The 27,463-nt window shown below is 39.8% G+C and overlaps 1 protein-coding gene across 8 annotated transcripts; it reads right to left on the bottom strand.

Moving 5' to 3' along the window:
* Nucleotides 1–102: 102 nt before the first annotated feature.
* On the bottom strand, nucleotides 103–26,859 carry cdip1 (cell death-inducing p53 target 1). Of its 8 annotated transcripts, none has more exons than XM_072559446.1 (5): nucleotides 26,760–26,859; nucleotides 13,283–13,376; nucleotides 11,093–11,230; nucleotides 7,979–8,261; nucleotides 103–2,724 (listed from the first exon to the last, which is right to left on the bottom strand). In XM_072559446.1, the coding sequence occupies exons 2-5, from the start codon at nucleotides 13,365–13,367 to the stop codon at nucleotides 2,613–2,615; spliced, it is 618 nt and encodes a 205-aa protein (XP_072415547.1). In that variant the 5' UTR covers nucleotides 13,368–13,376; nucleotides 26,760–26,859; the 3' UTR covers nucleotides 103–2,612. The 8 variants fall into 8 exon arrangements, with proteins under 8 accessions (XP_072415547.1, XP_072415553.1, XP_072415548.1 ...); XM_072559452.1 differs by having other exon boundaries at nucleotides 11,093–11,179; XM_072559447.1 differs by having other exon boundaries at nucleotides 26,786–26,855.
* Between the last annotated feature and the right edge of the window lie 604 nt (nucleotides 26,860–27,463).

Raw genomic sequence — 27,463 nt, 5'->3', positions numbered from 1 at the left:
GAGCAAGAGTAAGGCATTCTGCTCTGCTGTTCAATATGGTCACGGGTTGATCAACCACCTCCATATCCTTATGCCATTTAGCCAAGAAAAGATCAGAAGAGCTTCACATCAAAATTGTGCCATTAGCATTTAATAATCTCCAATGTGTATATACCCATTTCTACATGAGAATGCATGAACATGTACACTGTAGGAATGTTTAAACAATCAGCTTGTACACAAAAGCTGTCTCAACCAATAATGGTTTGAGTTACAGAAAATAGCCACTTGGCAATTAAGATATTTCCAGCAAGAACTTTGTGCATATCACCACTTTCAACTAGAACAAAAGAATGCTTTTTAGAACAGATTTGCAAACATGATCATATCACTTAAAAGACCAAAAGGAGATCGGATACAAAAGATTTAAACTCAGACATTATAGGACCAAGAATCAATTTTTCCTGGCTCATTCCATGTGAAAGGTGATGAAGGCAAGTAAATGTTGGCTTTGCATATCTTTAAAAAGACAAGAATTCATGCAAATAGTGCAAAACAAAATTACCATATGTTTCAGAATTTAATTTGTGTTACCATGTATGCTTTAACATAAATAGTTAATTAAGCTTCAACTCAAAAGCTGTGTTACTTAATTACAAATTAGATTATTTTTAGTCAACCTATTTTTAAAGGAAATGTATTTTAGTTACCCAGGCAGCATCCTTGTGAAACAGTTAAGATCTAATGCTGTATTAAGACACAGTATGAAACAATTAAATCTCTCCCACCCACGTGATCACCAACAAATCAGTAAGATCGGGATGACTAAAAACTGCAATTTTGGGCTAAATAAACAATTACCTGTTTTGCCTCTTTTCAAAACCAACAACTTTCACAAATGCTTTAACAATGAGAAGTGGCCTACCAATGACCCCCACAAAACATATTCCATCTGAGAAAATAACCTGCATGGTATCCTTCCAATGCTGCACTTCAATTGATAAAACACAATTGGAGAACTATTGCATGTACGTTTAGTTTGCTTTGATAACTGCTAGATCTTGTGACAAAGGAGGAAGACAGTGTTTTGTCCTCCTGCTGTTGGTCTTTATAGCAATCTGAACTGAGACAACAAAACTGGTTGAAACATGGCTAATATCTAAAATAATTTGTTTCTTTAACCATCAAAAACCAATACATCTAACATTGACTACTTTTAATGCTAATTTGATGGCTAAATAACAGGCACATTAAAACACAAAGAACCAGATGCCTGGCCGACGTGGGCTTTGGCTACTGCTTCTTAAAGATAAATACATTTTCTAATAAGTGTCTTGTGTGTTGCCTCATTTGCTTTCAAAGCAGAATACATTTTGTAACAAATCTCTGCAATTATAATACTGGAGCAAAGTGGGAGATTCACATATGCTGCATTTAAGTTCTCAGCAAAGGCGATTGCAAGCTGCCAAAAATTGCACAAGCATCACAGTATAATATTACATTTACATTCGGAATATATCAAGATTTCTGCTCTGTACAATGTTTCAAAATGTTACTATAAAGAACATCAGGAAATCCTGGTACAGTTCTGTATTGTAACAGACAAAACCTCAAAAATAAAAAAACAAACTTCTACTGACCCACAAAATCTAAGCTCTGCATAATTAGTCATTCAAACATGGTAATTTTTAGAACCTCTGCTGTACACACTCCATCATTTGGGTTAAAAATGACTTCACTGGCTATCATTGCAATATAATTACAGTCAAAATCATTTGTGACAGTTTAGAACTTTCTGAACATTTGTTTAAAATTAGCAGTCTGGCAACAATCAACTGACAAGTATTAATACTGACATTTTAGCAAAACATTTTACTTCAAAAGTAAATACTGCCTTTCTAAAGCATGCCTTCATTGTACCATTCTCAATAATCTACATATCAACTTTTGAAATGTGGTGTTGAGATCTGTATCAGGATGGGTTTCTAAATAAAACTAAAACTTCAGTAGGATGCAAATGTAAAATTACTCAAATGCAAGAATATTACAACAAAACACATTCATGCATATGATTCCATTAAGAGGCATTTGGGATGACAGACAAAATTATATTGTCCCCTGGAGTTTCAAGTATAAAGCCACATGCCTGTGATAATTTCTACACAACATTTTAATGATTTATCAAATTGCATACTGAAAAATAAACAGAATGCATCACAAAAGTATCACTGTGGTGTGCAATGTTTTGGGCTAGAACCAGTTACCTTCCCTTAGTTTTTAAACACCATCAGCACAATGACCAAATATGCATATATAAATACTGAAAACCAATCGCCATCTTAAAGATAACTATGCACAGGTTTTGCTGTACAGGGAACTTCAAAAGTTAGAAAGATATTTTAGGTAGGGAATGACATTTTATCCTGTTTACACATAATTATACATAGGTAAATTCAACATAATATGTTCTGCAAGTAAGGCATTCACAGTTGCTTGAATTACAGCACAGTACCTGCTGTAAATATCACAATCATTTAGATTATTAGATTTAAATTGAACTTAAAAAAGTGAACAATTTAAGTTGGCTGTTTTAAACTTATTCCAACACTTCTTGGACAGGATCAGGATGTTTGTTAGCATACCCGCTTGTATGTGTATATGTAAGCTTTACAGTTTGGACAAGTGTGCATCACATCCTTCAGATCATCTATCAAGCAGGGAATTAAGCAGCATCCCAAGTCACATCTAGATTAAAACAAAAAACATCTTTTTCAAAAAAAACACTTTGCAGCCACATTTCTACAACCTTAACTTGTTACAGGTCAAATTCTGGTACCTTGAAAAGGTGATTGGAAAATATAGGGCAATCTCTGTATCCGTGGAATCATTTTCCACGTTTCAGTTATCTGCGGCTTCCTGCAGCCCGAACATATAAAAGGGAATGTTCCAGAACCCGGAGGCTGCCAGGAAGGTAGTTTCCCATTTAAATGAATGGGTTTGCTCCTATCCACAGGATGTTCTGGAACATATCCCCATGGGTACAGGGAGACTACTGCATTGCAAAGACACATCATCTGTTGCACCAATAAAGCTCCCACATTTGTTAGAACTGCAGTCTAAAATGCCCAAGTTCAAAACAGATCCAGTTCCTTTTGTATTGTTTAATTACAAAATAAAATCACAGTGCCAAAACATACACAGAAATTTCTGGAAAACTCAAAGTCTGGCAACATCTGTTGATAGAAAGCAAAGTTAACATTTCAGGTCCAGTGGGCCTTCTTCAGAAGAGACTGTAGAGATGATAACATAACAAAAAAATGCTAAAGATAGGGTGGGGAAGAGCCAGCACTGGGTGGAGATGGAGCATTGAGGGAAATAACAGCAACTGGGCAGACAAAGGAATAGGTAATGGTCAGTCTGGGAGATAGGGGTCAGCTAGTGGGTGACGATGAGATAGTTATGGTAGCAGTCCATGTGACGGCAAGGCCTAGTGTGCAGGGATTGGGAGAAGGACCAGGGAGAAGGTGCTCAGTGCTAAAATCATTGAACTCAATCTTGAGTCCTGAAGATTATAAGGTCTCCAGGTGGAAAGCAAGGTATTCTTCTTCCAGTTTGCGCTGAGCTTCACTGGAGCACTGTGGCAAGCCCAAGATAAAGATTTTGGCCTCACACCAAGTGCTTTATTCTGTGGGCTTAGCCATATTACAAATCAAAAAACACAATATCATGTAATAAGATTTTAAAAGGAACCAGATAAGATCCCACAAAAACATATGTCAGTGAAACCTAATGTTCAAGAGTCTGGGCACCAGACGCTAATTTAACCAAAATATAGTCAGATGTACAGCATGGAAACAGACCCTTCAATCCAACCTGTCCATGCCGACCAGATATCCCAACCCAATCTAGTCCCACCTGCCAGCACCTGGCACATATCCTTCCAAACCCTTCCTATTCATATACCCATCCAAATGCTTCTTAAATGGTGCAATTGTACCAGCCTCCACCACATCCTCTGACAACTAATTCCATACATGTACCACCCTCTGCATGAAAACGATGTCCCTTAGGTTTCTTTTATATTTTTCCCCTCTCACTCTAAACCTATGCCTAGTTCTGGACTCCCCCCTCTCCACCCCCCCCCACCCCCCCAGGGGAAAGACTGTCTATTTATCCTATCCATGCCCCTCAATTTTGTAAACCTCTATAAAGGTCACCCCTCAGCCTCCGACACTCCAGGGAAAACAGCCCCAGCCTGTTCAGCCTCTCCCTGTAGCTCAGATTCTCCAACCCTGGCAACATCCTTGTAAGTCTTTTCTGAACCCTTTCAAGTTTCACATCATCTTTCCAATATGAAGGAGACCAGAATTGCATGCAATATTCCAACAGTGGCCGAACCAATGTCCTGTACAGCTGCAACATGACCTCCCAACTCCTGTACTCAATACTCTGACCAATAAAGGAAAGCATACCAAACACCTTCTTCACTATCCTATCTACCTGCAACTCCACTTTCAAGGAGCTATGAACCTGCACTCCAAGGTCTCTTTGTTCAGCAACACTCCCTAGGACCTTACCATTAAGGTGTAGAAGTCCTGCTTTCCCAAAATGCAGCACCTCGCATTTATCTGAATTAAACTCCATCTACCATTTCTCAGCCCATTGGCCCATCTGGTCCAGATCCTGTTGTAATCTGAGGTAACCTTCTTCGCTGTCCACTACACCTCCAATTTTGGTGTCATCTGCAAACTTACTAACTGTACCTCTTATGTTCGCATCCAAATCATTTATGTAAATGACAAAAAGTAGAGGACCCAGCACTGATCCTTGTGGCACTCCACTGGTCACAGACCTCCAGTCTGAAAAACAACCCTCCACCACCACCCTCTGTCTTCTACCTTTGAGCCAGTTCTGTATCCAAATGGCTAGTTCTCCCTGTATTCCATGAGATCTAACCTTGCTAATCAGTCTCCCATGGGGAACCTTGTCGAATGCCTTACTGATAGCATGTAAATGTAATTTGTGGAATCACTTGGTAAATGCAATTCAATTCAGGAGTCTGCTGTGCTCTTTGTCGTTAAAAGGCAAATTCATTCAATAACAAGAAAACTATTCATCCTAATTATAAAACATTACAGAATTCAGTTTGATAACTGAAACTCAAATTGAAATTAAAATTTTAGTTGTTTTTACAAGTAGTAAAACATGAAAATATATTTTACATTCATCACATTACAACCGGGAGGTATGTAAATATTAAAAGATGTTTTTCGCAGGTTAAGCAACACTTAGCCATTTTCCTTCTACAAACTAATACTTCGGTGCTTCTCCATTGAGTGAGAGAATCTGACCCAAACAATCATTTCCATGTAATACCACAAACATTTATTAAAAAGCTCTTTCGTGACAAGAGACTCATGGTGTCAGCAGTAACCATAAAATCAGAGTTTGCTTCAACAATGAGAATTTCCCATTTTGTTTAGAAAAACCAGACACTCACAAAACAAATTTGCGTTTATATTCCCTCATATTTGTGGCAAGGTCCCAATGTTTTAACTCTAAACTGTTCTCGCATTACAAATACTATTCTGAGCCATCTAGGAATTACACAATGTGCCAAGTGCAAACTTGTCCACCCAGGATAGTACTTGCTTCAGCCAGGCATCTATTTCCTCGAAAAATACATTCTCTGACTTCTCAAGGAACTTATTCCACACAGTTATCTTGCAGAGATTTTAAAAAAAACTCAGACTTCTTGTACAAGTGGAAAAAAAAACTTGTATCCTTTGGACCCCTGAGTCAACTTGATTTTTAAAAGCAATATTCTAAGTTTATTCCACTACACTATTTTGTATTTTTCTAATTATCTTAAGCTTAAGCTTCATAGTTTGTTGAAACAGCTTTTTTTGGGGAGTCCCTTTCAAATGCAACAATTTTTCTATTAACTGGCAACTATGGGACCAGGAGTGTACCAGATGATCAATATTCCGGATAATCAAAAAAGGTCCACATAACCGCAGTAAACCCTGAAAAATCCATGTTAAGACATCAACAAGCTTCCTAAAATCAATGTAAAAAACCACATAGTAAGTAATAGAAATATACTGCAAGGGATATACACATCACCGTTACACATTACTGACAGCATGTATTGCGGTATTTAAAGTACATAGTTTTTTTCCAGTCAATTAAGTGCTGATTAAAACAAAGTTTGCTGTATTTTTTTAATCTTCCAAATTGGTTAACACTTAACAGTGTTACTGATAATGTGATAACCTGTACCTGCCCTCTATTTTAATGGTTTACAGAGTTAAGCAATTTATTTAAAATTAAACAAAGATGATGGTGGTCTGAAATGGTGGAGAAGCTCAGCACTACTGGCAGCATCTTTCGAAAAAGAAACAGTTGATGTTTTGGGGCCGTTGACAAAACATCACTGTCCTCAAAACATTAATGGTTTCTCTCTCTCTACAGATGCTGCCAGACCTGCTGAATTTCTCTAGCACTTTAGGTATGACAATTTTTTAAAAAATGTTTTACAAAAATCATATTACATGAAATTTGACTTGGGAATAATAGACTCCCTTCATTTTAATATGTTTCCTTTTTTTTCTATTTAAATGTGTAAAACTAATTCTCTGCCTAGTTATACAGTTGACCTAAATGTATCTCCAAAGAGTGAGCAAACCCAAAACAAGTCAAACTGGGTGAGAAGAATAATAACATTTCATACTGCTTTTTCAGCTCTCTGCACGTCCATGGTGATTATTTCTGAAGCACTGTAAATTGCTAGGGTACTACTTTTGTTAAAACTATGGGTTGAACATGGAAGCAGAACCAGTCTGGAATGGGGATAAAATTCTGCCATTAATCTGATCCAACTCTCTAGTTGTCTAGCAAGCCAATCTGTGACTGAAACCTGCAGTTAGTTATCATTACTAATCTCCTAGGTCTAATTATTTTGTTTGAAGTTCTATCTCTCACCTCTGGAGAAGACTGAAATGGGTTCAGCAGCTGAGTGACCTACTGAGCATCAATAAGCAATTTGCTACTAAGTAAGTGCCACTTGAGAGTACAGTTGCCAACCACTTCCACCACTTTGCTGATCAGACAGAGCAAATTAAAAGGGTCTGGATTGTGTGTACAGGACATAACTGAGAAATTGTCTACACTGCTGGTTAAATGCCAGTGTTGTGGCTGCACTGGAGCAGTTTGGCTAGTGAAAAAGCTTGTTCTAGTGCCAAAATCTTCAGCACTGTTTCTTGATTAATTGAAATACCTAAGTACAGTGAAAAGCTTTGTTTACAAGCAGTACAAGCAGATCATAGTAAGCAAGGACATACAAACCAAAAAGAGTGAAAAATAAGATTAGGCAGAGGCATACAAGTTACATTGCAAAAGGCACGTGCTAGGTGAAATCAGTATAAGTTAGAGTCCATTCATCAGTCTAATAGCAGCAGGGAAGAAGCTGTTCTTGAACCTACTGGGGGTGCATGTGCTCACGCTTCTGTATCTTCTGCCTGACCAGAAGGATTGTGAGAATGAGTTGCCAGGGTGGGAGAGACCTTTGATGTTGGCAACCTTTCTGTGGTAATGGGCTGTGGTAAACAGAGTCCATGGATGGAAGGTTGGCTTCTGTGATGGTCTGGGCAGGAAGTCAAAGACTGAAAATTGATTTAATGGAAAGAACCTCTGAAAAAGACTAGTTGCACTCCACAAGATACTGTTCTGTGATCAATTCACTGCATCTACCAATAATTAGGATAAAGGTGTACTGCTAAAGTTTTCAGACAATACAAAAGTAGCTGGATTAGTAAGTCAAAGCAGAGGACCAAAAGATACACTGATATGTCAGAAGAGTGGGTCACAAGTTTACACGTGAAATTCAACTCATCTTAATTCAGAGTTCCAGTTTGTGTGCAATTCTTTATAACCAAAGAAACCTCAAGAAGTTTCCATAAGCTTTCATTTCTATCATTTGTCTGTGGTAGTTACTTACCCCACAAAACAGCAGAAGAGGCAGAACAAAGTATTCAATAAGCCGACTTCATAAGTGATCTTAGTTGTAATGGTCTGCTGGCAGTGAGGGCACATGGTCTGCACTGGTGCAGCTTGAAACATTTCCCCTTGCAGCACTGTCACTGTTGTTGCAGCACCTGGAGGGACTATAACAGTTGCTGTTTGTCCAGTCTGAGGTGCATAGTGTCCAGGAGGGGGAGGATAGTGACCCGGGGGTACATAATGGCCTGGTGGTGGGTAATGTCCAGCTGTTGGATAGTAACCTGTCCAGGAAAAATTAGAAAAACAAAGATCAGTAATGTTATCAATAAATGTTAAAGACAGCTCAATTTTTTATTATCTTGCCTTGCAAAAATAAAATGTGTTAATTTTAAAGTTTAAATAATTTGGTGTAAGCTCACACTAAATCTCAAGCTGAGCTACTGTAGCTCTTTGAACTTTTGTGTCACAATCCTATGTTACATTCATGCTTAGTACATAGACAATGTGATTGAGGTACATCAGAAATAGCAGTTTAAAAACTTGCATAAACCACAATGGTTTTTTTTTAAAAAGTGAAATGGACAAAACATTAAAATTCACATTTTGGTAACATTTGACCTTCTATAATGTTCACTGATAGAAACTCAAGGTCATTCACATGCTGTTTCACTCATACGCTGCTGCTTATCATGATTAGAATATAGATGGATTGCCTATCAGAATTAGTTTTCCACAATTTTGAAGAGTTGGGTGTAGCATCCAGGAGGATGCTTGGTTTACATCTGGTTCTAAATTTATGACTGGAACATAAAACCTAGATTGCATAGTACAGAACAGCAGCTTTATTCAGCAAAGGGTACCAGGAAGGTACATAATTCTTCAACTTCTCTCATATTTTAAAAATTATTTTGGACATCAAACTTTATGAAGGCTGCAATGTCTTGGGAAGCAGCACAGAAGAGATTTATTAGAACTGTTCCAGGGATGAAGGACCTGGAATTTCATTTAAGGAGAGAAAATTAAGGAGATTCATGAGAGGGATTTAAAATGAAGAAGGGTTTAGTTAAACGAAATAAGGAGAAATGATTTCCAACAGCTAACAGTTGGGAACTGGAAGATGATAATTTATGAAGAAACAGAGGCAACATAAGCAAAAAAAATACCAAACATATTGCTTGGTTTTGAATGCACTAGCTACTGGGGTGATGGATATAGATTCCACACTAGCTTTAAAAAAAAAAGTAATAAATATTTGAAGGAAAGAAAGTTGCAAGGAAAAAGAATGAAGCATGGGACAAATTGGACCACTCTTCTGGTGCAGCGACTGGGATAAATAGCTGCATTCTGTTATACAATCCTATATTGAGTGTATAACAGTTCATCTTGGAGCAAACTGGAATATTTAGTATCAAAATTTCCTTAATCAAGACTAATTCAGTCTACAGATTGGTCACCATCTCGACCTGGCTTGAGACGTTTTTGATTCAATTTACATGGGAACTCTGCAACTTGCACTTGATTGGTCTGAGTACAATTCTACCACAACCCCAGCTGGAATATTGCGAACTGTTTGGGGGCCCCTTATCTTAGGTACACTTGCAGTGGGGACAGTCTAGAGAAGATTTATTAGGCTGATATCAGGTATGGAGGGTCGGTCTTACAAGGAGATATTGAATAGGTTGAGCCGATACTGGTTGGAATTTAGAAGAATGAGAAGTTCCTGTACTAAAACAGGACCTGACACCGTAGATGCAGAAAGGCTATTTCTCCTTGTGGGAGTGTCTGGGATCAGAGTGCATAATCTCAGAATCAGAGGTCACATATTTAAGACAGATGAAGAGAAATTACTTTTGTACGATTTGGAGATGCTAGAGCGACGCCCCAAAAGCTAGTGTGTTTCCAATTAAACCTGTTGGACTATAACCTGGTATTGTGTGATTTTTAACTTTACTTTTCTAAGTGAAATTGTGGAATTCTTTACCACAATGGTTGAATTGTTAAATTCAAGGTTGAGATAGATTTTTTAATCATAAAGCGAATCAAGGGTTCTGGGGATGAGACAGGAAAGTGGAGTTGATGGTTATTAGATCAATTTTTATCTCTTTGAATGGAGGAGCAGACTCAAAAGGGCTGAACAGTCTACTCCCACTCCTATGTTCTACAATCTACACACCAGAATAAGCCAATGCTTTCTCCACTGCAAGAAGAATGCAGGAGTTATATGTAGTTACTAATTTATTACTGAGAAGGCTGGATTTGAAGAGACACTAAATCACAGACAAATTTTAAAAATAGCATGGGAATGAGGTTCTTTTGAAAGCAAACTTATTTAGCCCTATTAGCAAAAAAAAACTGCAAGAACGTGTCAGCTTCTGCAGAGAAATAGTGCTTACGTTTCAATTTGGTAACCCTTCATCAGAATTCAGTTCTGCTTCTGCTGATACTGCTAGGCCAGCTATTTTCAACATTTTCGGTCTTTAATTTTACATGTAGGCTAGCTATAGGAAGAGGCTGAATAGGTTGGGACCTCAGAGGCTGAGGGGTGACTGTATAGAGGTTTATAAAATCATGAGGGGCATTGATAGTGTAAATCGAGCCGGGCTTTTCCCCAGAGTAGGGGAGTCCAAAATTAGAGGGCATAGTTTTAAAGGTGAGAGGGGCAACATTTTCATACAGAGGGTGGTACGTGTATAGAATGAGCTGCCAGAAGTAGTGGAGGAGGCTGGTACAATTACAACATTTAAAAAAGCATCTGGATGGATATACGAATAGGAAGGGCTTAGGGAGAAATGGGCCAAGTGCTGGCAAATAGGACTAGATTAATTTAGGATATCTGGTCAGCATGGACGAGTTTGACCAAAAGGGTTGTTTCCATGCTGTATATCTCTGTCTCGAGAACACAACATTGGATTCCACCAAACCAGCTGAATCATTATACAGGAAATACTTCTGAAAGTTTTAATTGAAAAGCAAACCTGAACCTTTCACACCTTAACTCTGAATATCTACATAACGACCAGTATTGTTTCATATTTACGAAGGTTAGTTCAATCAGCTGTCTATCAGATTCACAAATTCAGCAATCATGCTAAAGTTTATGATATTTAATTACCATGTGGCGGTATACCACCTTCTGCTGGTGTGTGGAGTGGTACAAATCCTGGTTGCGCCATTGGCTCATAAGGAGGTGGTCCACCGTCTGGTGGGACAGAATACCCATGAGTTTGAGTAGTAGTGGGCAGCATATGCACTGAAGAAACAGGCAAAAACATTTCCACATTGTAACAAAAATACAACTGAAATGATAGTGTGAATTATTATTTTGAGGTAACATTTGCTTATCTAAGAGATAATTGTTTATCCCTCCCAAGATGATTAAATTCTAGATTAGATTAGGTTAGATTACTTAGTGTGGAAACAGGCCCTTCAGCCCAACAACTCCACACCGACCCGCCAAAGCGCAACCCACCCAGACCTATTCCCCTACATTTACCTCATCACCTAACACTATGGGCAATTTAGCATGGCCAATTCACCTAACCTGCAGAGTTTTGGACTGTGGGAGGAAACCCACGCAGACACGGGGAGAATGTGCAAACTCCACACAGACAATTGCCTGAGGCAGGAATTGAACCCCAGTCTCTGGCGCTGAGAGGCAGCAGTGCTAACCACTGTGCGACCGAGCTGCCCCTGTTCAATTTTCATTCTGTTTCACAAGTTCTACTTAAGAGTCATTAATAAAACAATCAGGCAAAACTTGCATTTGTGAATGATGCTCAATTGCCTATACCTTTGAAAGAATGACACTCTCAAATCAAGGTTAAACTGGAGGTGCACACCTTGTAAAACAGTAACTCCTCCACTCTCTTCCCTCCTCAAAACACTTATTGGTGCTGTTGTACACAACATGCAAAGTCAAACTATAGGATCAACATGCAGTTAACAGTCATTGTTCTGGTGAAACTGATGAAATAAAGATATTAAAAAGACAATAAATTCAATGGACTGTATCAAAACAGTATTTTTGATCCTTTAAAAATTAGACTTAGAAATCCAAAATCGTGATTTACAAGTTTTATTTTCCAAAGAACATTTTCCTCAATTACATTCAATAATGTTTCAAACATTGAATCACACCGTGTAAATGACTTTCAGGATTGATGTACTGTCAATACCGAATTGTTTTCCAGTGGTAGCTTTCTAGCTACTTGTTCTGCTTTTAATTCTTACTGTCTTTCACCATTTGCAGTTGTCCACTCTTTTACATTGTGCTAGAACACTTTACCAGCTCAAGATGCAAAGGACATCCTAGGTGCAAAATGTCTTGTAAATACCAAATTTATATATGGATTATTATTCATCACGTCTTTAAAAATCACTAATATTAAATATGCAATTTAAATACACAATATGTTTGCAAGGTAAAGCAAGTTGCCATATCAAATTAATTTTGTAATGGATTTCAAATTGCATTGTTAATCTAACCTCATTTTCTGTTCCCTTTCAATATAAAAGTGATTTTTCAAAAAGAAAGAAAAGTCCATAATAATTCAGATCTCACAAAAATTTTGAAGTCTTAAAAATTTTGATGCAATTTTTTCCACTAATGACATTCAGCATGGAGACAGATTTATTCTTCAGATATCTGCAAAGTCCAAAATCCAGCACCTTTAGGACAAAAATCATGCTGAATTTGGATCTTCCTCCATCTCAATCCTTCACTTTCAGCATCACAAGGAAATATTTTGACTGTACAAAAAGCATTTTTTTTAATACAAGTACTTCGACCATGAGAACCTTTTTCCATGTATGGAGTCAGCTATTACAAGGGGGCATAGCTTTAAATTAAGGGGTGGTAGGTATAGGACAGATGTTAGGGGTAGATTCTTTACTCAGCGAGTCGTGAGTTCATGGAATGCCCTGCCGGTGGACTCTCCCTCTTTATGGGCATTTAAACGGGCATTGGATAGGCATATGGAGGATAGTGGGCTTGGATTGGCGCAACATCGAGGGCCAAAGGGCCTGTACTGTGCTGTATTCTTCTATGTTCTATGTTTATGTCAAAAGGTATTCTTACAATAAAAGACAGTCCTATTCTCTGCAACAGTTTTGTTTTGACTTTTTGATTTACTGCCACAACGGTGATTAAGTACACACCTAATAACTGACAAACTGTCAGACGTTCACCTATGCTCATAATTCTTTTGTAAATTCTGGTCTTCGGACTGCCCAATTTTGGGCAATATGCTTGTAACTTCAGTAAGTATTTTACAAAATATTTTAGCCAAAATATTATTTGTACCTGCTGATGGTGGCTGTCCTGGTTTCTCTTCAAGTAATGGAGCAGAAGGTCCCCCAGGATATGGAGGTGGTGGTTCTTCCGACATTATTCACCACTATCGATATATAAAAAAAAAACAAGAGAGAGACCAAAATCTTATAAACTCAATTAACAAGGCTCCTAAAACTTGTGTAAATAAGCAAGGCCTTTTCTACCAAAATCATTCCATTGTGAGCACTCCTGCTAAATCTCCCCACAATACCTCTGCTCCGAGAACAACAATACCAGTTTCTCTGGTCTATTCAGGTGTCAGAATGCTCCGACGAAGAGTTCTGGATTTGAAACTTTGTCGCTCTCTTTACAAGATGTTGCCTGACCTGAGTTTCTTCACCACTGTTTTAGATTTCCAGCATCTGCACTTTGTTTTATTGTAAGAAAATCGGAGGTCATTCACTTTGGCAGCAAGAATAGAGGAGCTGAGTGTTATTTAAGTAAAGGCTGCAGAAAGCTACAGAACGGGGAATTTGAGAGTTTTTAAATCCATGAACCATAAAAAGCAAGCAGCCAAGTTCAGCAGGTAATAGAAAAGACAAACTGAATGATTGTCTTTATTTCAAAAGGAAGAGGACTTGAAAAGAGAATATAGGGAGTTAGGTTGGAAGCTAGACGGCAGGATGAGCAGGGTAGTAATCTCAATTGCTACAGGTGCCACGTGCTAGGAATAGAGAGCAAGTGCAGATGAACACGTAGCAGCACAGCCGTGTAGGAGGGAGGGCTTCAAATACGTGGATCATTTGGACACCTTCTGGGGACGGTGGAACCTGTACAAAACGGATGGATTACACCTAAACTGGAAGGCACCAATATCCTGGACAGGAGGTTTGGTAGAGCTTTTCAGAGGGGCTTTAACCTAGATTGGCGGAGAGGGTGCTGGGAACCTAAGCTACAGATCAGTTGATAGAATATGTAGTGAACAGCCAGATGCATCGCGCAGAGAGTCTGAGGAGGGATAGACACTTGATAGGGCAAAGGTGCAGCAGGTGGGATGGGTTGACGTGTGTCTACTTTAATACAAGTAGTATCAGGATTAAGGCTGACGAATTCAGAGCATGGATCAGTACTTGCAACTACGATGTTGTGGCCATTACAGAGACTTGGAAGCCAGAAACAAGAAAGGAGCAGTCACTTTATTCGGAGCTTTCTACAGACCTGCCAAGAGCAACAGAGACACGGAGCACAGATTGGGAGGCAAATTTTGAAAAGGTGCAGAAGTAGCAGGTGACTTCAAATTCCCTAATAATGATTGGAACCTACATCGTTGAAATAGTTTGGATAGAGCAATTTTTGTCAGGTGTCCAGGAAGGGTTCCTGACGCAATATGTCAAAGGCCATCTAAAAGGGGAAGCCATGTTGGATTTGGTGCTTGGCAACGAACCATATTAGGTGTCAGATCTCTCAGTGGGAGAGCATTTCATTGATAGTGATCACAACTCCATTACCTTTATGATACCCCTGGAGAGGGATAGGAGCAGACAGTATGGGAAAATATTTAATTGGGGGAGGGGGAATTAGTGCTATTGGACAGGAACTGCGGCATCTAAATTGGGAACAGATGTTCTCAGGGAAATGCAAGACTGAAATGTAGAGGTTGTTTAGGAAGCACTTGCTGATAGTGCTGGACAGGTTTGTCCCACTGAGGCAAGGAAGGGGTGGTAGGGTGAAGGAACCTTGGATGACAAGAGATGTGGAACATCTAGTCAAGAGGAAGAAGCAAACACAGGTTGAGGCTGCAAAGATGTTTACAAGATTACAAGGTAGCCAGGAAGGAACTGAAGAATGGACTTCAAAGAGCTAGAAAGGGGCATGAAAAAGCCTTGGAGGGTAAGATTAAGGAAAACCCTAAGGCGTTCTACGCTTGTGTGAGGAACAAGAGGATGGCCGGAGTGAGGGTATGACTGATCAAGGATAGGGAGGGAACTTTCACCTGGAGTCAGAGGAAGAAAAAGCTGTTCTTTTGAATACTTTGCTTCAGTATTTACTACAGAGAGGGACGTTGACATTTGAGAGGACAGAGTGAAACAGGCTGATATGCAAGAAAAAGCTGATTTTAGGAAGGAGGACGTGCTGAAAAGTTTGAAAACATTAGGACAGATAAAGCTCCAGGGCCAGACGGGATACAAACTAGGTTCTACAGAAAATAGGGGAAAAGTCTGTCGTGCCTTTGGCACTGTCCACTGAAGTAGTGCAGATGACTGGAGGGTGGCAAATGTTACTCCCTTGTTCAGGAAAGTGAACAGGGTTATTCCTGGGAATTACAGACCAGTCAGTCTTATATCAGCAGTGGACAAAGTATTGGAGAGGATGCTGAGCGATAAGATTTATGATTAGTTGGAAATCCATATAATTTGATTAGAGATAGTCAGCATGGCTTTGTGAGGGGCAGGTCATGCCTCATAAACCTTATTAAGTTCTTTGAGGATGTGACAAAACATGTTGATAAGGTGGAGCAGTAGATGTGGTGTACATGGATTTTAACAAGGTGTTTGATAAGATTCTCCATGGTAGGCTAATTCTAGAAAGTAAGGAGGCATGGGATACAGGGAAACCTGGCTGTCTGGGTACAGAATTGGCTGGCCCATAGAAGGCAGAGAGGGTGGTGGTAGATGGAAAGTATTCAGCCTCTAGCTCGGTGACCAGTGATATTCTGCATGGATCGGTTCTGGGAACTTGGCTCTGTGATTTTTTTTTTAATAAATGACTTGGATGAGGAAGCGGAAGGGTGGGTTATTGAGTTTACCGATGACATGAAGGCTGCACATTGACAGGATGCAGAACTGGGCTGATAAATGACAGATGGAGTTCAATCTGGAAAATTATGAAATGATTCATTTTGGAAGGTTGAATTTGAATGCAGAATACAGAGTTAAAGACAGGATTCTTGGCAGTGTAGAGGAACACTGGGATCTTGGGATCCCTCAAAATTGCAAGCCAAGTTGATAGGGTTGTTAAGAATGCATATGGGGTTTTGGCTTTCATTAGCTGGGGAATTGAGTTTAAGATCCGTAAGGTTATGCTGCAGCTCTATAGAGCCCTGGTTAGATCATACTTGGAATAGTTTGTTCAGTTCTGGTTGCCTCATTTTAGGAAATATGTGGAAGCTTTAGAAAGGGTGCAGAGACGTACCAGGATGCTGCCTGGACTGGAGGGCATGTCTTATGAAGAAAGGTGGAAGGAGCTAGGACTTTTCCCACTGAAGTGAAGAAAGATGAGAAGTCTTAAAGGTGTTTAAGAGGTTGACAGGCATAGTTAGAGTGGATAGCCAGATACTTTTCCCCATGGCAGAAATGTCTATCACAGAGGACACAATTTTAAGTTAATTGGAGGAAGGTTTAGGGGAGATGTCAGGAGTAGGCTCTTTACCACAGAGTGGTGGGTGCGTGGAATGCACTGCCAGCAGTGGTAGAAGAGTCAGATACGTTAGGGACATTTAAGCGACTCTTGGATAGGCACATGGAAGTTTGTACAATGAACGGTATGTAGGTTAGTCTGATCTGGGCACAACATCAATGGCTAAAGGGCCTGTACTGTTCTATGTTCCAACAGAGTACAGAATGGAGGTTGTGCTAAAACTATACAAGGCACTAAGACCTGAGCAGGAATACAGCCAACAGTTTTAGGCACCTTAATTTAGAAAAGGTGCACTGGCATTGGAGACAGTCCAGAGAAGATTCACCAGGCTGATATGAGAAGTTGAGTAGGTGGGACCCATGCTTACTGGAATTTAGCACAATGAGAGGCAATCTTATTCAAGCATACAAGATTTGTAGGGGTCTTGACTGGGTATATGCAGAAAGGCTGCTTCCCTTGTAGACACTAAGAAAGTCTGGGAGTAGAGGACAATCTCAAAATAAGGGGTTGCAGATTTAACATCAAAATGAAAGTGAATTTCTTCTCTCAGAAGGTAATATATTTATGGAATTATTGTTTGCAGAAAATTGTCAAGGCTGGGCTGTGCATATTCAAGGCTGAGATAAACAGGTTTCTAATCAGCAAGGGATTGGGTGGGGGGTGTTGGGTTATTGAGGAAAGGAAAACAAAGTTGAAAATGAAATCAGCCAGGATTTCATTGAACGGTGCAGATGGGCTGAATGGCTTAATTTTGCTCTTAAAGTGATAGAGCTAAAGTTCTCACCCTCGTGCTCAAATCTTTCCATGTCTCTTGCTTTTCAGTTCTGTCTCAACAACAGTCTCTATACTCTCACCTCTGAGCTCCCTTTGTTCCACTATAGGTGACTGGATTCACCTTCACCCAATACACCTCAGATTAGAGCAATCCTTCAGTATTGACCTTTGTGAATCTGACTTGAATACATAATTTAAGTTCATATTTCAATCTCTTTTCACCCAATCTCCAACTTCTCCACTGAGACTTTCTTCCTCTCAAATCACTTCTAATAGCACTTCAACTTGACTCTTCACATCCTCCAGCCTGACCATACTGCAGTCATCCACTACAGATCACTTCTTGACTGCACCGTTGCAAAGATTACAATAGATTTAAGACTTCCTCTGAGAAATGTCATCTTTCCAGTACAATTCACTATGTTTATAGCAAAAAAGTTATCAAGTACATTTTGTTATACTCTGATTAGTAAATTTGTCATGGTAGGAGGATGACATTAATTGTACTAATCAAACAGCAGAATACGGTGGATGCTGGAAATTGGAAATAGAAATAGGAAAATAATGGAAAAGGTTTCAGGAGGTCAGGCAGCATCTACACAGAGGAGTAGTTCCCAATGTCTTTCCTACTGTGACCACATTTCAAGGCTTGAAAATCATTGTTCAGGGAGAGAAAACCCAGGAGGGGGACTGACAGAAATTGGTCATTACTGCTTTTGAACACATGACCTCTGAAATTTCAGCTCGCAACCACACTTGGGGTCACAACACCCAAATTGGAGACGTTCTAGTGTAGACGGTGCAACAGAGATAAACGTTTAGGTCTGTGGTCCTTCACATTATCACAGCTCAGATCTAAATTTATGGGTTAATTTCAGCACTCTCTTATTTGGTATCATTATAGTTTATTTTACATAGATGGATACAAACATCCATAATAGAGACATTAAAATTGTGAATAATGTGACTTAATACCATTGCTCAAATACAGGAATAAACCTTATTAGAGGAGAGGATGTGCATCACTGCTGTTAGTTGCAGAAACAAAAACTTGAGGAAAAAAAACTGCATTTGTGAAACAATATCTGACAAAAATACCTGAAATGAAGTGTGGACTGAAACCACGTAGGAATTACTAAATAATAGACATAAAATTTATTGTGAATGTCTTGTATCTATGACACAACAATGCTATCAAGTAGCGTAATCAACTACGTGACCAAGACAACACAGCAACCTCTGAAATGAACTGATAACTTGTTTAAACCTCAAAGTGCCTGAAGAGAATCACCTTCAGTAGTTACTGTGTTATCCATGCTGAGAATCACCTCAACTGAGGGATAACTTTAGTCCCTGATAATCACTCTACCTGTAAGCATATAGAATAGAGACTTCCTTTCTGCTATTAATGCAGAAAAAGCTCATTAGGTCACGTAAAATCAATTAAGTTTGCTAACCCCTAATCAGATTTTAATAGGTATGGGACAGAGTGGGTGGAAACAAACTGTTTCGCATTCGTGTGGAATTTATTTTCAAGGTCAGCGGTCGAGGTTGAAACTATTGTCAATATTCAAGATTAGATTGATGGCTGAAGGAAAATGGGTTGAAAGAATTTAAATGGGAAACGATTAGAACTATGTACTTGCAGAGAATTTGAGCTTTATATCTATTAGGTTTTAGAAATTAACATTTTATGAAGATATGGTGGGGTGGATGGGAGAGTTGGAAGGGGGGGGGGAAGGGGGAGAGAAGATGGAAAGAGGAAAGCATGAGTGGACGAGAGAAAATTTGTTTAAGGAAATTGTTCAGGGAATGTATGAGAAAATTACTTCATAGCTCTACAATCCTATTTAGCAGTATGAGCTGAATTCTGTTTCATATTTTCTGCAGAGAATGTCACAAGATAGATATATGGCAGAAAAGCGCTGATACCCATTCCAATTCAAACATCTAGAAAAAAAATTTCTCTGCAAACTCCTTAAGCAACCATCCAAATATTTAGCTGCTTTTTCAATGAATTTAGCTTTTTAAGAAAACATTTCTTTCCCCAGAACATCATGCAAACATTTAGCAAATTGGAAATTTTATCAATGAATGCATACTTTGATGTCAGACCCTTTGACTAAGTTAATTTCTATAGCATCTTGCTCTACAAAACCTGTAAAACATCAACCAAACTAGTAGACCAGCTATCACTTTCTGCTTCTTTAATTTTCAAGAAATATGCATTCCCTTCATGTTTTTCATTAATTTCTAAACCTGCCCATCAAAAACTCCGCAAAACCTAATTTTTAATCAGCAGCTTTCACTCTAAAAAACACTTCCAAATCCTGTTTTTCTGTATCCCCAAACCCCCACATAAATATCTGGAGGCCTTTGACATAATCATGCTAAGTGCAAGGAATTAAATCTTAAATCACGTCTCAGTCATGAAGATTTGGTTATTCAGCTATTCAGAATCTTTACAACATGGAAGTGGGCCATTCGGCCCATTCAAGAGCACAACAACCCTCCAAAGAGCATCCCACCTTTTCCCATTTCCCATAACTAATCCACCTAATCTGCACATCCCTAGACATTATGGGCAATTTAACACAGCCAATCCACCCAATCTTTGGACTGTGGGAGGAAACTGGAGTACCTGGAGGAAACCTACACAGATACTGGGAGAATGTGAAAACTTCACTTGAGAGTGAAATTGAACCCAGGTCCCTGCCACTGTGGGGCAGCAGTGTTAACTAATGCCAACTGTGCCACCCCATGGAGAATTTTAAATTCTCAACAACTTTTGGTTCCATATTATGAAAAACCACTTAGTATTTCAATAGTTGTTGAAGCAAATTGTAATAATTGAGGTATGGTATGCATAAAGCTTTTTAAAAAAAAGCTATGCAGCACAGTAAACTCTCTTATTGTCACTTTTAAAGGTCAACCTGCTCCTACGCCTCCAGGGCAAGTGGGGCTTGAATTTGGATTGCAGGTAGGGACATTTTCACAGCACTATAAGACCCCACAAAATAATTATTATAACTATTAGGCTACAGGGATATTTCTATACAAACTGTCCATGTAACAAGGTTCAGGTGGTTAATTAGCATGTATCAACACATTTGCTTTCCATGGTCATGCATATGTAGTTACCTCATACAGCAAATTGTTTTTACATTGGTTCGTTTGAGCTTTTCTTCCTAGTACATTTAATTATTTAAAAAGTTACAAATGGTACAGATCTATTGGAAGCGTGACTTCTGCCACAAAACAATTCTAAGTATAGTGCTAACATACATTAATATTTGCATTGACAAAATCCAAGCTAATTTATATTGACAAAGATGATTATTACACATCCAAATATTACACAGACACGTTTAATAAAAAACTTGTCTGAATACACTTGCAAGGAGGAGAAAGTGAGGACTGCAGATGCTGGAGATCAGAGCTTAAAATGTGTTGCTGGAAAAGCACAGCAGGTCAGGCAGCATCCAAGGAGCAGGAGAAAGGACGTTTCAGGCATAAGCCTTTCTTCATTCCTGCGCTTTTCCAGCAACACATTTTTAAGCTCTGAATAGATTTGCAAACTACTACTGCATCAGAAGAACATCAATTCTAGCAACTTTACTGTTTTAATTCCGAAATCTAGATTCTGAACAGGCATTCCGAAGAGTCTGTTTCTGTGCTGTACATTTCTGACTCTATTCACAGCTTTTGTGTACAACATGTACCATTGTGCTGAAGAAAGTATACGTCTGTCAAATATTACACCGAGGGATGGCTGCATTTTCCCACTCACCCACCATTTGCCCCCTCTCCAAAAACAAGAAGCTGCAGTCATTAAAACAACCTGCTTTCACAGGTCTGTCATTTTTACGGGCATTTTTATCCATCGGACAGTTCTTTTTCGAGAATGTGCAATTTTATATAACACTAGTAAATGCATGGGAACACCACTACCTGAAAACTTTCCTGCAAACTTCCCTCCAAACAACTACACGATGGTGTGTTGAAATTAAAATTGCTGTTTTTTTATCATCACTGGATCAAGATCCAAGGAGTTCCATTCCTGACAGCACTGAGTGCATCTAAATCTAAGTGAACTGCTGTGATTCAAGAGAGTAGCTCTCTACCACCTTCTCAAGGGCAATTAAGGATGAATGAATAAATTCCTGAAACGCATTTTCTTTTAGTTGATTTGAGTCACAGGTTTGGAATTATCCAAAGTGACTTTCTAACTTGCGTCATTGCATCACATAATTACATCGTGCTGGGGTAGGGAACTGATGTTCAATCCAGTGGATGGGATAACAAACAATCTTGACGCCAGTAAGGACAAGGTAAGTGGTTGTGTAATTGTGCATATACTGGCAAAGAGAAGCAATTGATTTACAGAGCAGGAGGCCATTCATGGTATGCTGTAGACAATCTAGTCAGTCCACTATCCCTACTCTCTCCCTGAAAGTTTATTTCTTTTGAAATGTCCATCCAATTTCCTTTGACCATCTCAACTTCCACCACCCTTATGGACAGTGGTTTCAGGTTATTTGCACTCACTGCTGAAGAAATCACTTCCTCACAATCTCCATGCATACCTTGTACAAAATCTTAAAAATATGAACAAAGTCCTTACAACATCAGCTAATGCAAAGTTTTCTTTGTTTATAGGATCTAAGCCTATTCTCATCTGGTACACCTACATCAAATCTTCATTCTCCTTTATGAGAGAGAATATGCCTACCTTTACCAATCTAACCTCGCAACTAAATTTCCAAATCTCTGAAACCCCCTCACATTCTCTCTAACATGTCACAGCAGAACTGAATGCAATACTATTTGTTGGCTAACCAAAGGTTTTTGTATTCGAGATCCCAACTTATGTAGCCCAAAATGACATGCTTTGCTAACCACTCTCTCCATACATCCTGTCAAAGAATTATGTATAGCTAGGCCCCTCTGCCTCAAACACACTTTAGAACTGGGCCATTGAGTTCACATTGCCGCTCCATATCCCTTCTGCAAAAAGCAACAAACCCAGCAATTCCTTTGGCAAAGACAAAGACAGTCTTATCACCAAGAGCCTAACATGCCATACTAAAGGTGATGGGATTACTCCCTCAAACTCTACGCAACAAAGAATCTTGACAAGGAAGAAACTCTCATTGTCATTCCTGACATAACCCTGTAGGAGTTGGACAGCAAGCCTACCATCGTAGAATGCAGCATTTCCAAGTATTCCACAATCTAATTCTTAATAATGGAGTTTAAAATTTTACCAGCGACCAAGATCAGGCTAGTGACTGGTGTCTTGCCAATGGTAAAGCCCAAGGAAAGATGGCATTCCACCCAAAACGATCAGAAGTGGAAAATCAATATGGCCACGACACAGAGCTTTTGTCTTTCTGTTGAAAGGAAAGGTCTGTGCTTCAGGATATTCATGATGCAAACATTGTCACCTTGTACAGAAGTTGGAGTGGGGGAGGGGTAGAAATTACAGACATTAACAATTACCAAGGTTTCTACTTCCAAATACCTTCCCAAAAAAAAACTTACTAGTGCCTAACATTTTGCACACCCTGGCGACACGTAGAGTTTCAGTGCAGTTTCAGAGCTGGTAAAGCAACTGCAAATATGATTTTCTCACTTTGCCAGTGACAGGAAACTCCCATCAATAGAGCAGGCAACACCAACGCCTCTGACCTATTAATGGAGTCAGCCACCTCTACCTGTACAGAAAAAAAATCCTCCTACGCACCATTGTCTTCTTACATACAAAGATGTATAGCTCCAGTTCAGTTATGATGAAGCAACAGATGTTTTCAAGATTAGCAACAAGATAGAGCTGGACTGTATTCTTTATTTCAATTAATTCATGGCTTTTGGGCTTTGCAAATTTGGCAAACATTTATTCCCAATCCCTAGATCCCCTGAGAAGGTGGTGGTGAGCTGCCTTTTTAAATTGCTGCAGCTCTGGCACATTCTCTCTTGGGCATATTATTCACCATGTTGCTATTGTACATTTTCAACAACTCAAATGAAAGCATATCTTTCCATACCAGAGCTAATGGCAAGATATTCAACTTGACAATTTAAGACCCCAGTTTAAGGGAGGCAGAAGGAAATTACAGGACATTTAGCCTGATCTTGGTCGCTGGTAAGATTTTACACTCCATTATTAAGAATTAGATTGCGGAATACTTGGAAATGTGTGGCAAAATAAGGCTGAGTCAGCACTGCTTTGTCAAGGGGGCAATCATGCGTGACATCTGTTAGAATTCTTTGAGCAATTTACAAGTAAGTTAGACAAAGGAGAGCCAGTGAATGTGATCTATTTGGATTTCCAGAAGGCCTTTGACAAGGTGCCATTCAAGGCTGCTAAGAGAAGAGCCCATGGTGTTAGGGGCAAAGTACGGCACGGATAGAGGACTGTCTGGCTGGCAGAAGGCAATGATGACAGGAGTCTTTTTTGGCATGACAGCCAATGACGAGTGGTGTTCCAGTGGTCAGTGGTGGGACCACAAATATTCATGTTAAACATTAATGATCCAGTTAAAAGAACTGATGGCAAAGTTGCAAAGTTTGCAGATGACAAAGGTAGACAGAGGGGCAGGTCATGTTGAGGCTGCAGAAGGAACAGGACAGTTTACAAGACAGAGTAAAGATGTGGCAGATAGAATATAATGCAGGAAAGTAAAATGTTACACCCTTTTGTGGGAAGAATAGAAGAGTAGACTATTTTCTAAAGGGAAAGGCTTTAGAAACACAAGGTGACATGACAGTCTTAGTTCAGGATTCTCATAAGGTTGACATGCAGGCTCAGTTGGCAGTTAGGAAGGCAAATGCAATGTTGGCTTTCAAGAGGTTTAGAATACAAGACCAGAGATGTACTGCTCCTGGAATGCTGCGTGACATGCTGTGATTTTCCAGCACCACGCTTTTGACTAGAATTATCAAGGCGACAAATGTCATGTCAATATTGTGAACCAGCAGTAAATTAACCATAAATAAAGCTCATGTTCTTAATACTGTCCTTTATAGCAGCAAAGGCAAAGAGGACTCTCACAAGGAAGAAAAGGCAGTGAACAGTTGCCTTCCTCACAGCCTCAGACTAATATTGGACATCCCTTGACAACAGTGTGCCGACTATAGAAGCACAGATGCATGCAGGGATCCCCAAGCTTGTCTTTGTTTCAGTACTGACTCAGGTGACTGAATCACTTCTTCCTGCACCTTTCTAATTTCCATGCAAATGTGCTCATCTATCCATCTCATTACATATTACTTGAACAGACTACAGGGTCATTACAGAGAGATGACTGGTTGTGGTTCAACCTGAGGGTCCTCACACCTCGGGCAAGGGACAGGCTAAGAAAGATAACCTCATGATAACCTCAGCCAGTGCGGGAAATGAACCAATGCTGAGCTAACCATCTTCCTCAAGTTGGATGTCTGTAGCACGCCCTCAGAAGAGCAACTATACCTTTTTTGTTTTCCAACATATTCTGTCCAGGGCACTAGCATCCCTATCTACTATACCCTGTCTTGCACTTTTCAGATAGTGGAGAGGCACTAGTGGAGATTTCAGCACAGCAAGTTTTCCTCAGACTTATTGATGAATATTTTATTCACTTATCTATTTTAACCTGTACTAAACAAATTGGTTGCTGCATTTACCTGAATATTGAGTATTTTTGACTAACAGTCACTAAGTAATTGTGATTTTGGAATAAGCATTAAGGGAATGCAGAAAAGTGCTGATTTTAACTAATCACTGATTATAACCTTTGATACACCCCATTTATTTTTAAAACATTTAACACTAAAGTCTACTAGGATAACCCTTTCACTTTAGCTTTCTAAAAGGACAGTTTAATCAAACAAAATCAGACACCAAAATCATACAAAGGAGACTGACTCTAAGGAGTGTCTTTAGACAAGGAGGTAGGTCTGTTTAGTGAGGGAAATCAACTTCGTGCTTCTCAACTAAAAACAAACACCAATCAATGAGCAATTAAAAACTTTCATAAAGGATGTGCAAGAAATTTAGTCATATCTCATGGTGGAAGGATGAGATGGTTGGAAGGATGATACAGTTATGATAGATTGGGTTGGGGGGGGGGGCTTAAATTGCATTAAAAATTTGAAGCTGAAAGATAATTTGATCCTCTGAAGTATCTGGTATCCAGTGTGTAAACAACTTAGTGAATCAAAATAGATAATTGCTTATACCATAAGTCTTTTACAACCTTAAAAATAAAACTTCTTATAAACATAAAAAGGACAACCATACAAATTAGGGTTTTTAAAAAAAGTGAGTCCCACGAAACGCAGCTACTTTAAAACCAAACAAAACCTTCAAATTCAACTGCAATATTCACAAAAAAAAACTATTTCCCACACAGGATACTGCAATTCGACGTGTGCAGGTACCTCCAAATTTTACAATCGTGTGTACATCCTCATCTGAAAATGGCAGGTAAAGAAGTCAGTCACCCGAGGTTAGATGGGAGGCTCGTTCTTTTTTTTAAAAATAAAAAGCTACCCTGAGATTCTAAATTAGCTAGAAACAGATATCGTGAATATCAATCCACGGTACTCACAAACAAATTCAGTACCAGCAAAATGAAGAACTGTGCCAAGTTAAAGGGATAATACCCTCTTGAAAAGTACCGGGCAGACTTTTAAGAAACATTTGCAAATGGCCAATTTTGCATTAGTGTGGTATCAACCTTACATTACATTACATTACATTACATCCAACATGTGAAACACAAGTGGAGAATTTGGCCAGAGGTGCTTTTTCGCTCGGCTCAGGATTCGTTTCTGAAAAAATTCACCGTCCCTCCAGCATGAAAACCGATTATTCAGCAAGAGCCTTGAACAACTAAATTGCAGCTCTACACTGCTGCCGGTAAAGGAAAGCCCGGTTAAAGTCACTGGACGACGGGGATCATTCCCCTCCTGCTCCCTTTCCCTTACCCCCTTGGTCTCAGTCGGCAGGAGGAGGAAGAGGAGGCCGGAGCCGCGGGGGCCTCTGGGAGTTGTAGTCCAAGGGGCCCCGCTGCGTCCGCAATAAGTGACGGAGGAAGCCGGGGCTGGGGGACTACAACTCCCACAGGGCACTGCGAGCAAAAACAATCACAACAGCTTGCAGCTCGTCGGCAAGGCGGCGGACAGCCGCTCACTTCGGCTCAACGGTTCATTTCCTTTTAGAATCGCGCCCGGGATCTGAACCAAAAGCAAACGACACCCTTCCCCACCCCTACCGATCACTCCCTTCCCGGGAAGCCACACGCAGATTGTCACAAGACCGTGAAGTGGCCACCTGTGCGGGGCGATAAGCTGCCTCACCGGCGGGACCTCGAGCCGCTCTCTCCTGCCCTCAGCGTCCGAGCTCTGAGGGTAGGGGGGGAGGGGCCGCGACCGGGCTATCTGCGCATGCGCCCCGAGGCCCCGCCTCTCCCCCACTGCCCACGACCTGAGATTCGGGCAGCGAGCCTTCATGCTCTGGAATTCACCAGGCAAAGAGAAAGTGTTTGTGCAGAGGTGAACCTGAGTTCGGAGTGAGGCACGTCCCTTCTGTGTGCCCTTAAAAATAGTTGGACCGCAGCATTGTTCCTTAAGCACCCCGGAGCAACTTTGCAATAATGTTGGGAGTTGCACCTCAGTGGGCATAAATAGCACAGTTTGGGTGGAGTTAGACTGCAGAAAGAGAGCAAACTATGTGCAAAAGAATAATTGATTTTAGGTAATAGTATATGGAATCGTCTTTCAATAATGTGACAGACCAAGAATGCTTTTCATTTGTGGGACTGGGTACCAGTGGGCACGAGTAAAGAGTCTATGGATTTCTCTGCTATGGGTCTGGAGTCACATATAGGCCAGTTCAGGTAAGGACAGCAGATTTACTTCCCTCAAGAACATTAATGACCCATGGTTTTGCAACAATCCACAGCTCTTATATGGTTACAATTAGATTATATAACCATCAGCCATTTGGCCGATCAAGTCCACACCAACCATCCGAAC

Source organism: Chiloscyllium punctatum, chromosome 40, assembly GCF_047496795.1.
Source record: "Chiloscyllium punctatum isolate Juve2018m chromosome 40, sChiPun1.3, whole genome shotgun sequence".
NCBI lineage: Eukaryota > Metazoa > Chordata > Chondrichthyes > Orectolobiformes > Hemiscylliidae > Chiloscyllium > Chiloscyllium punctatum.
The sequence above is the reverse complement of the archived record's forward strand: the minus strand, read 5'-3'. Positions and strand labels throughout refer to the sequence as shown.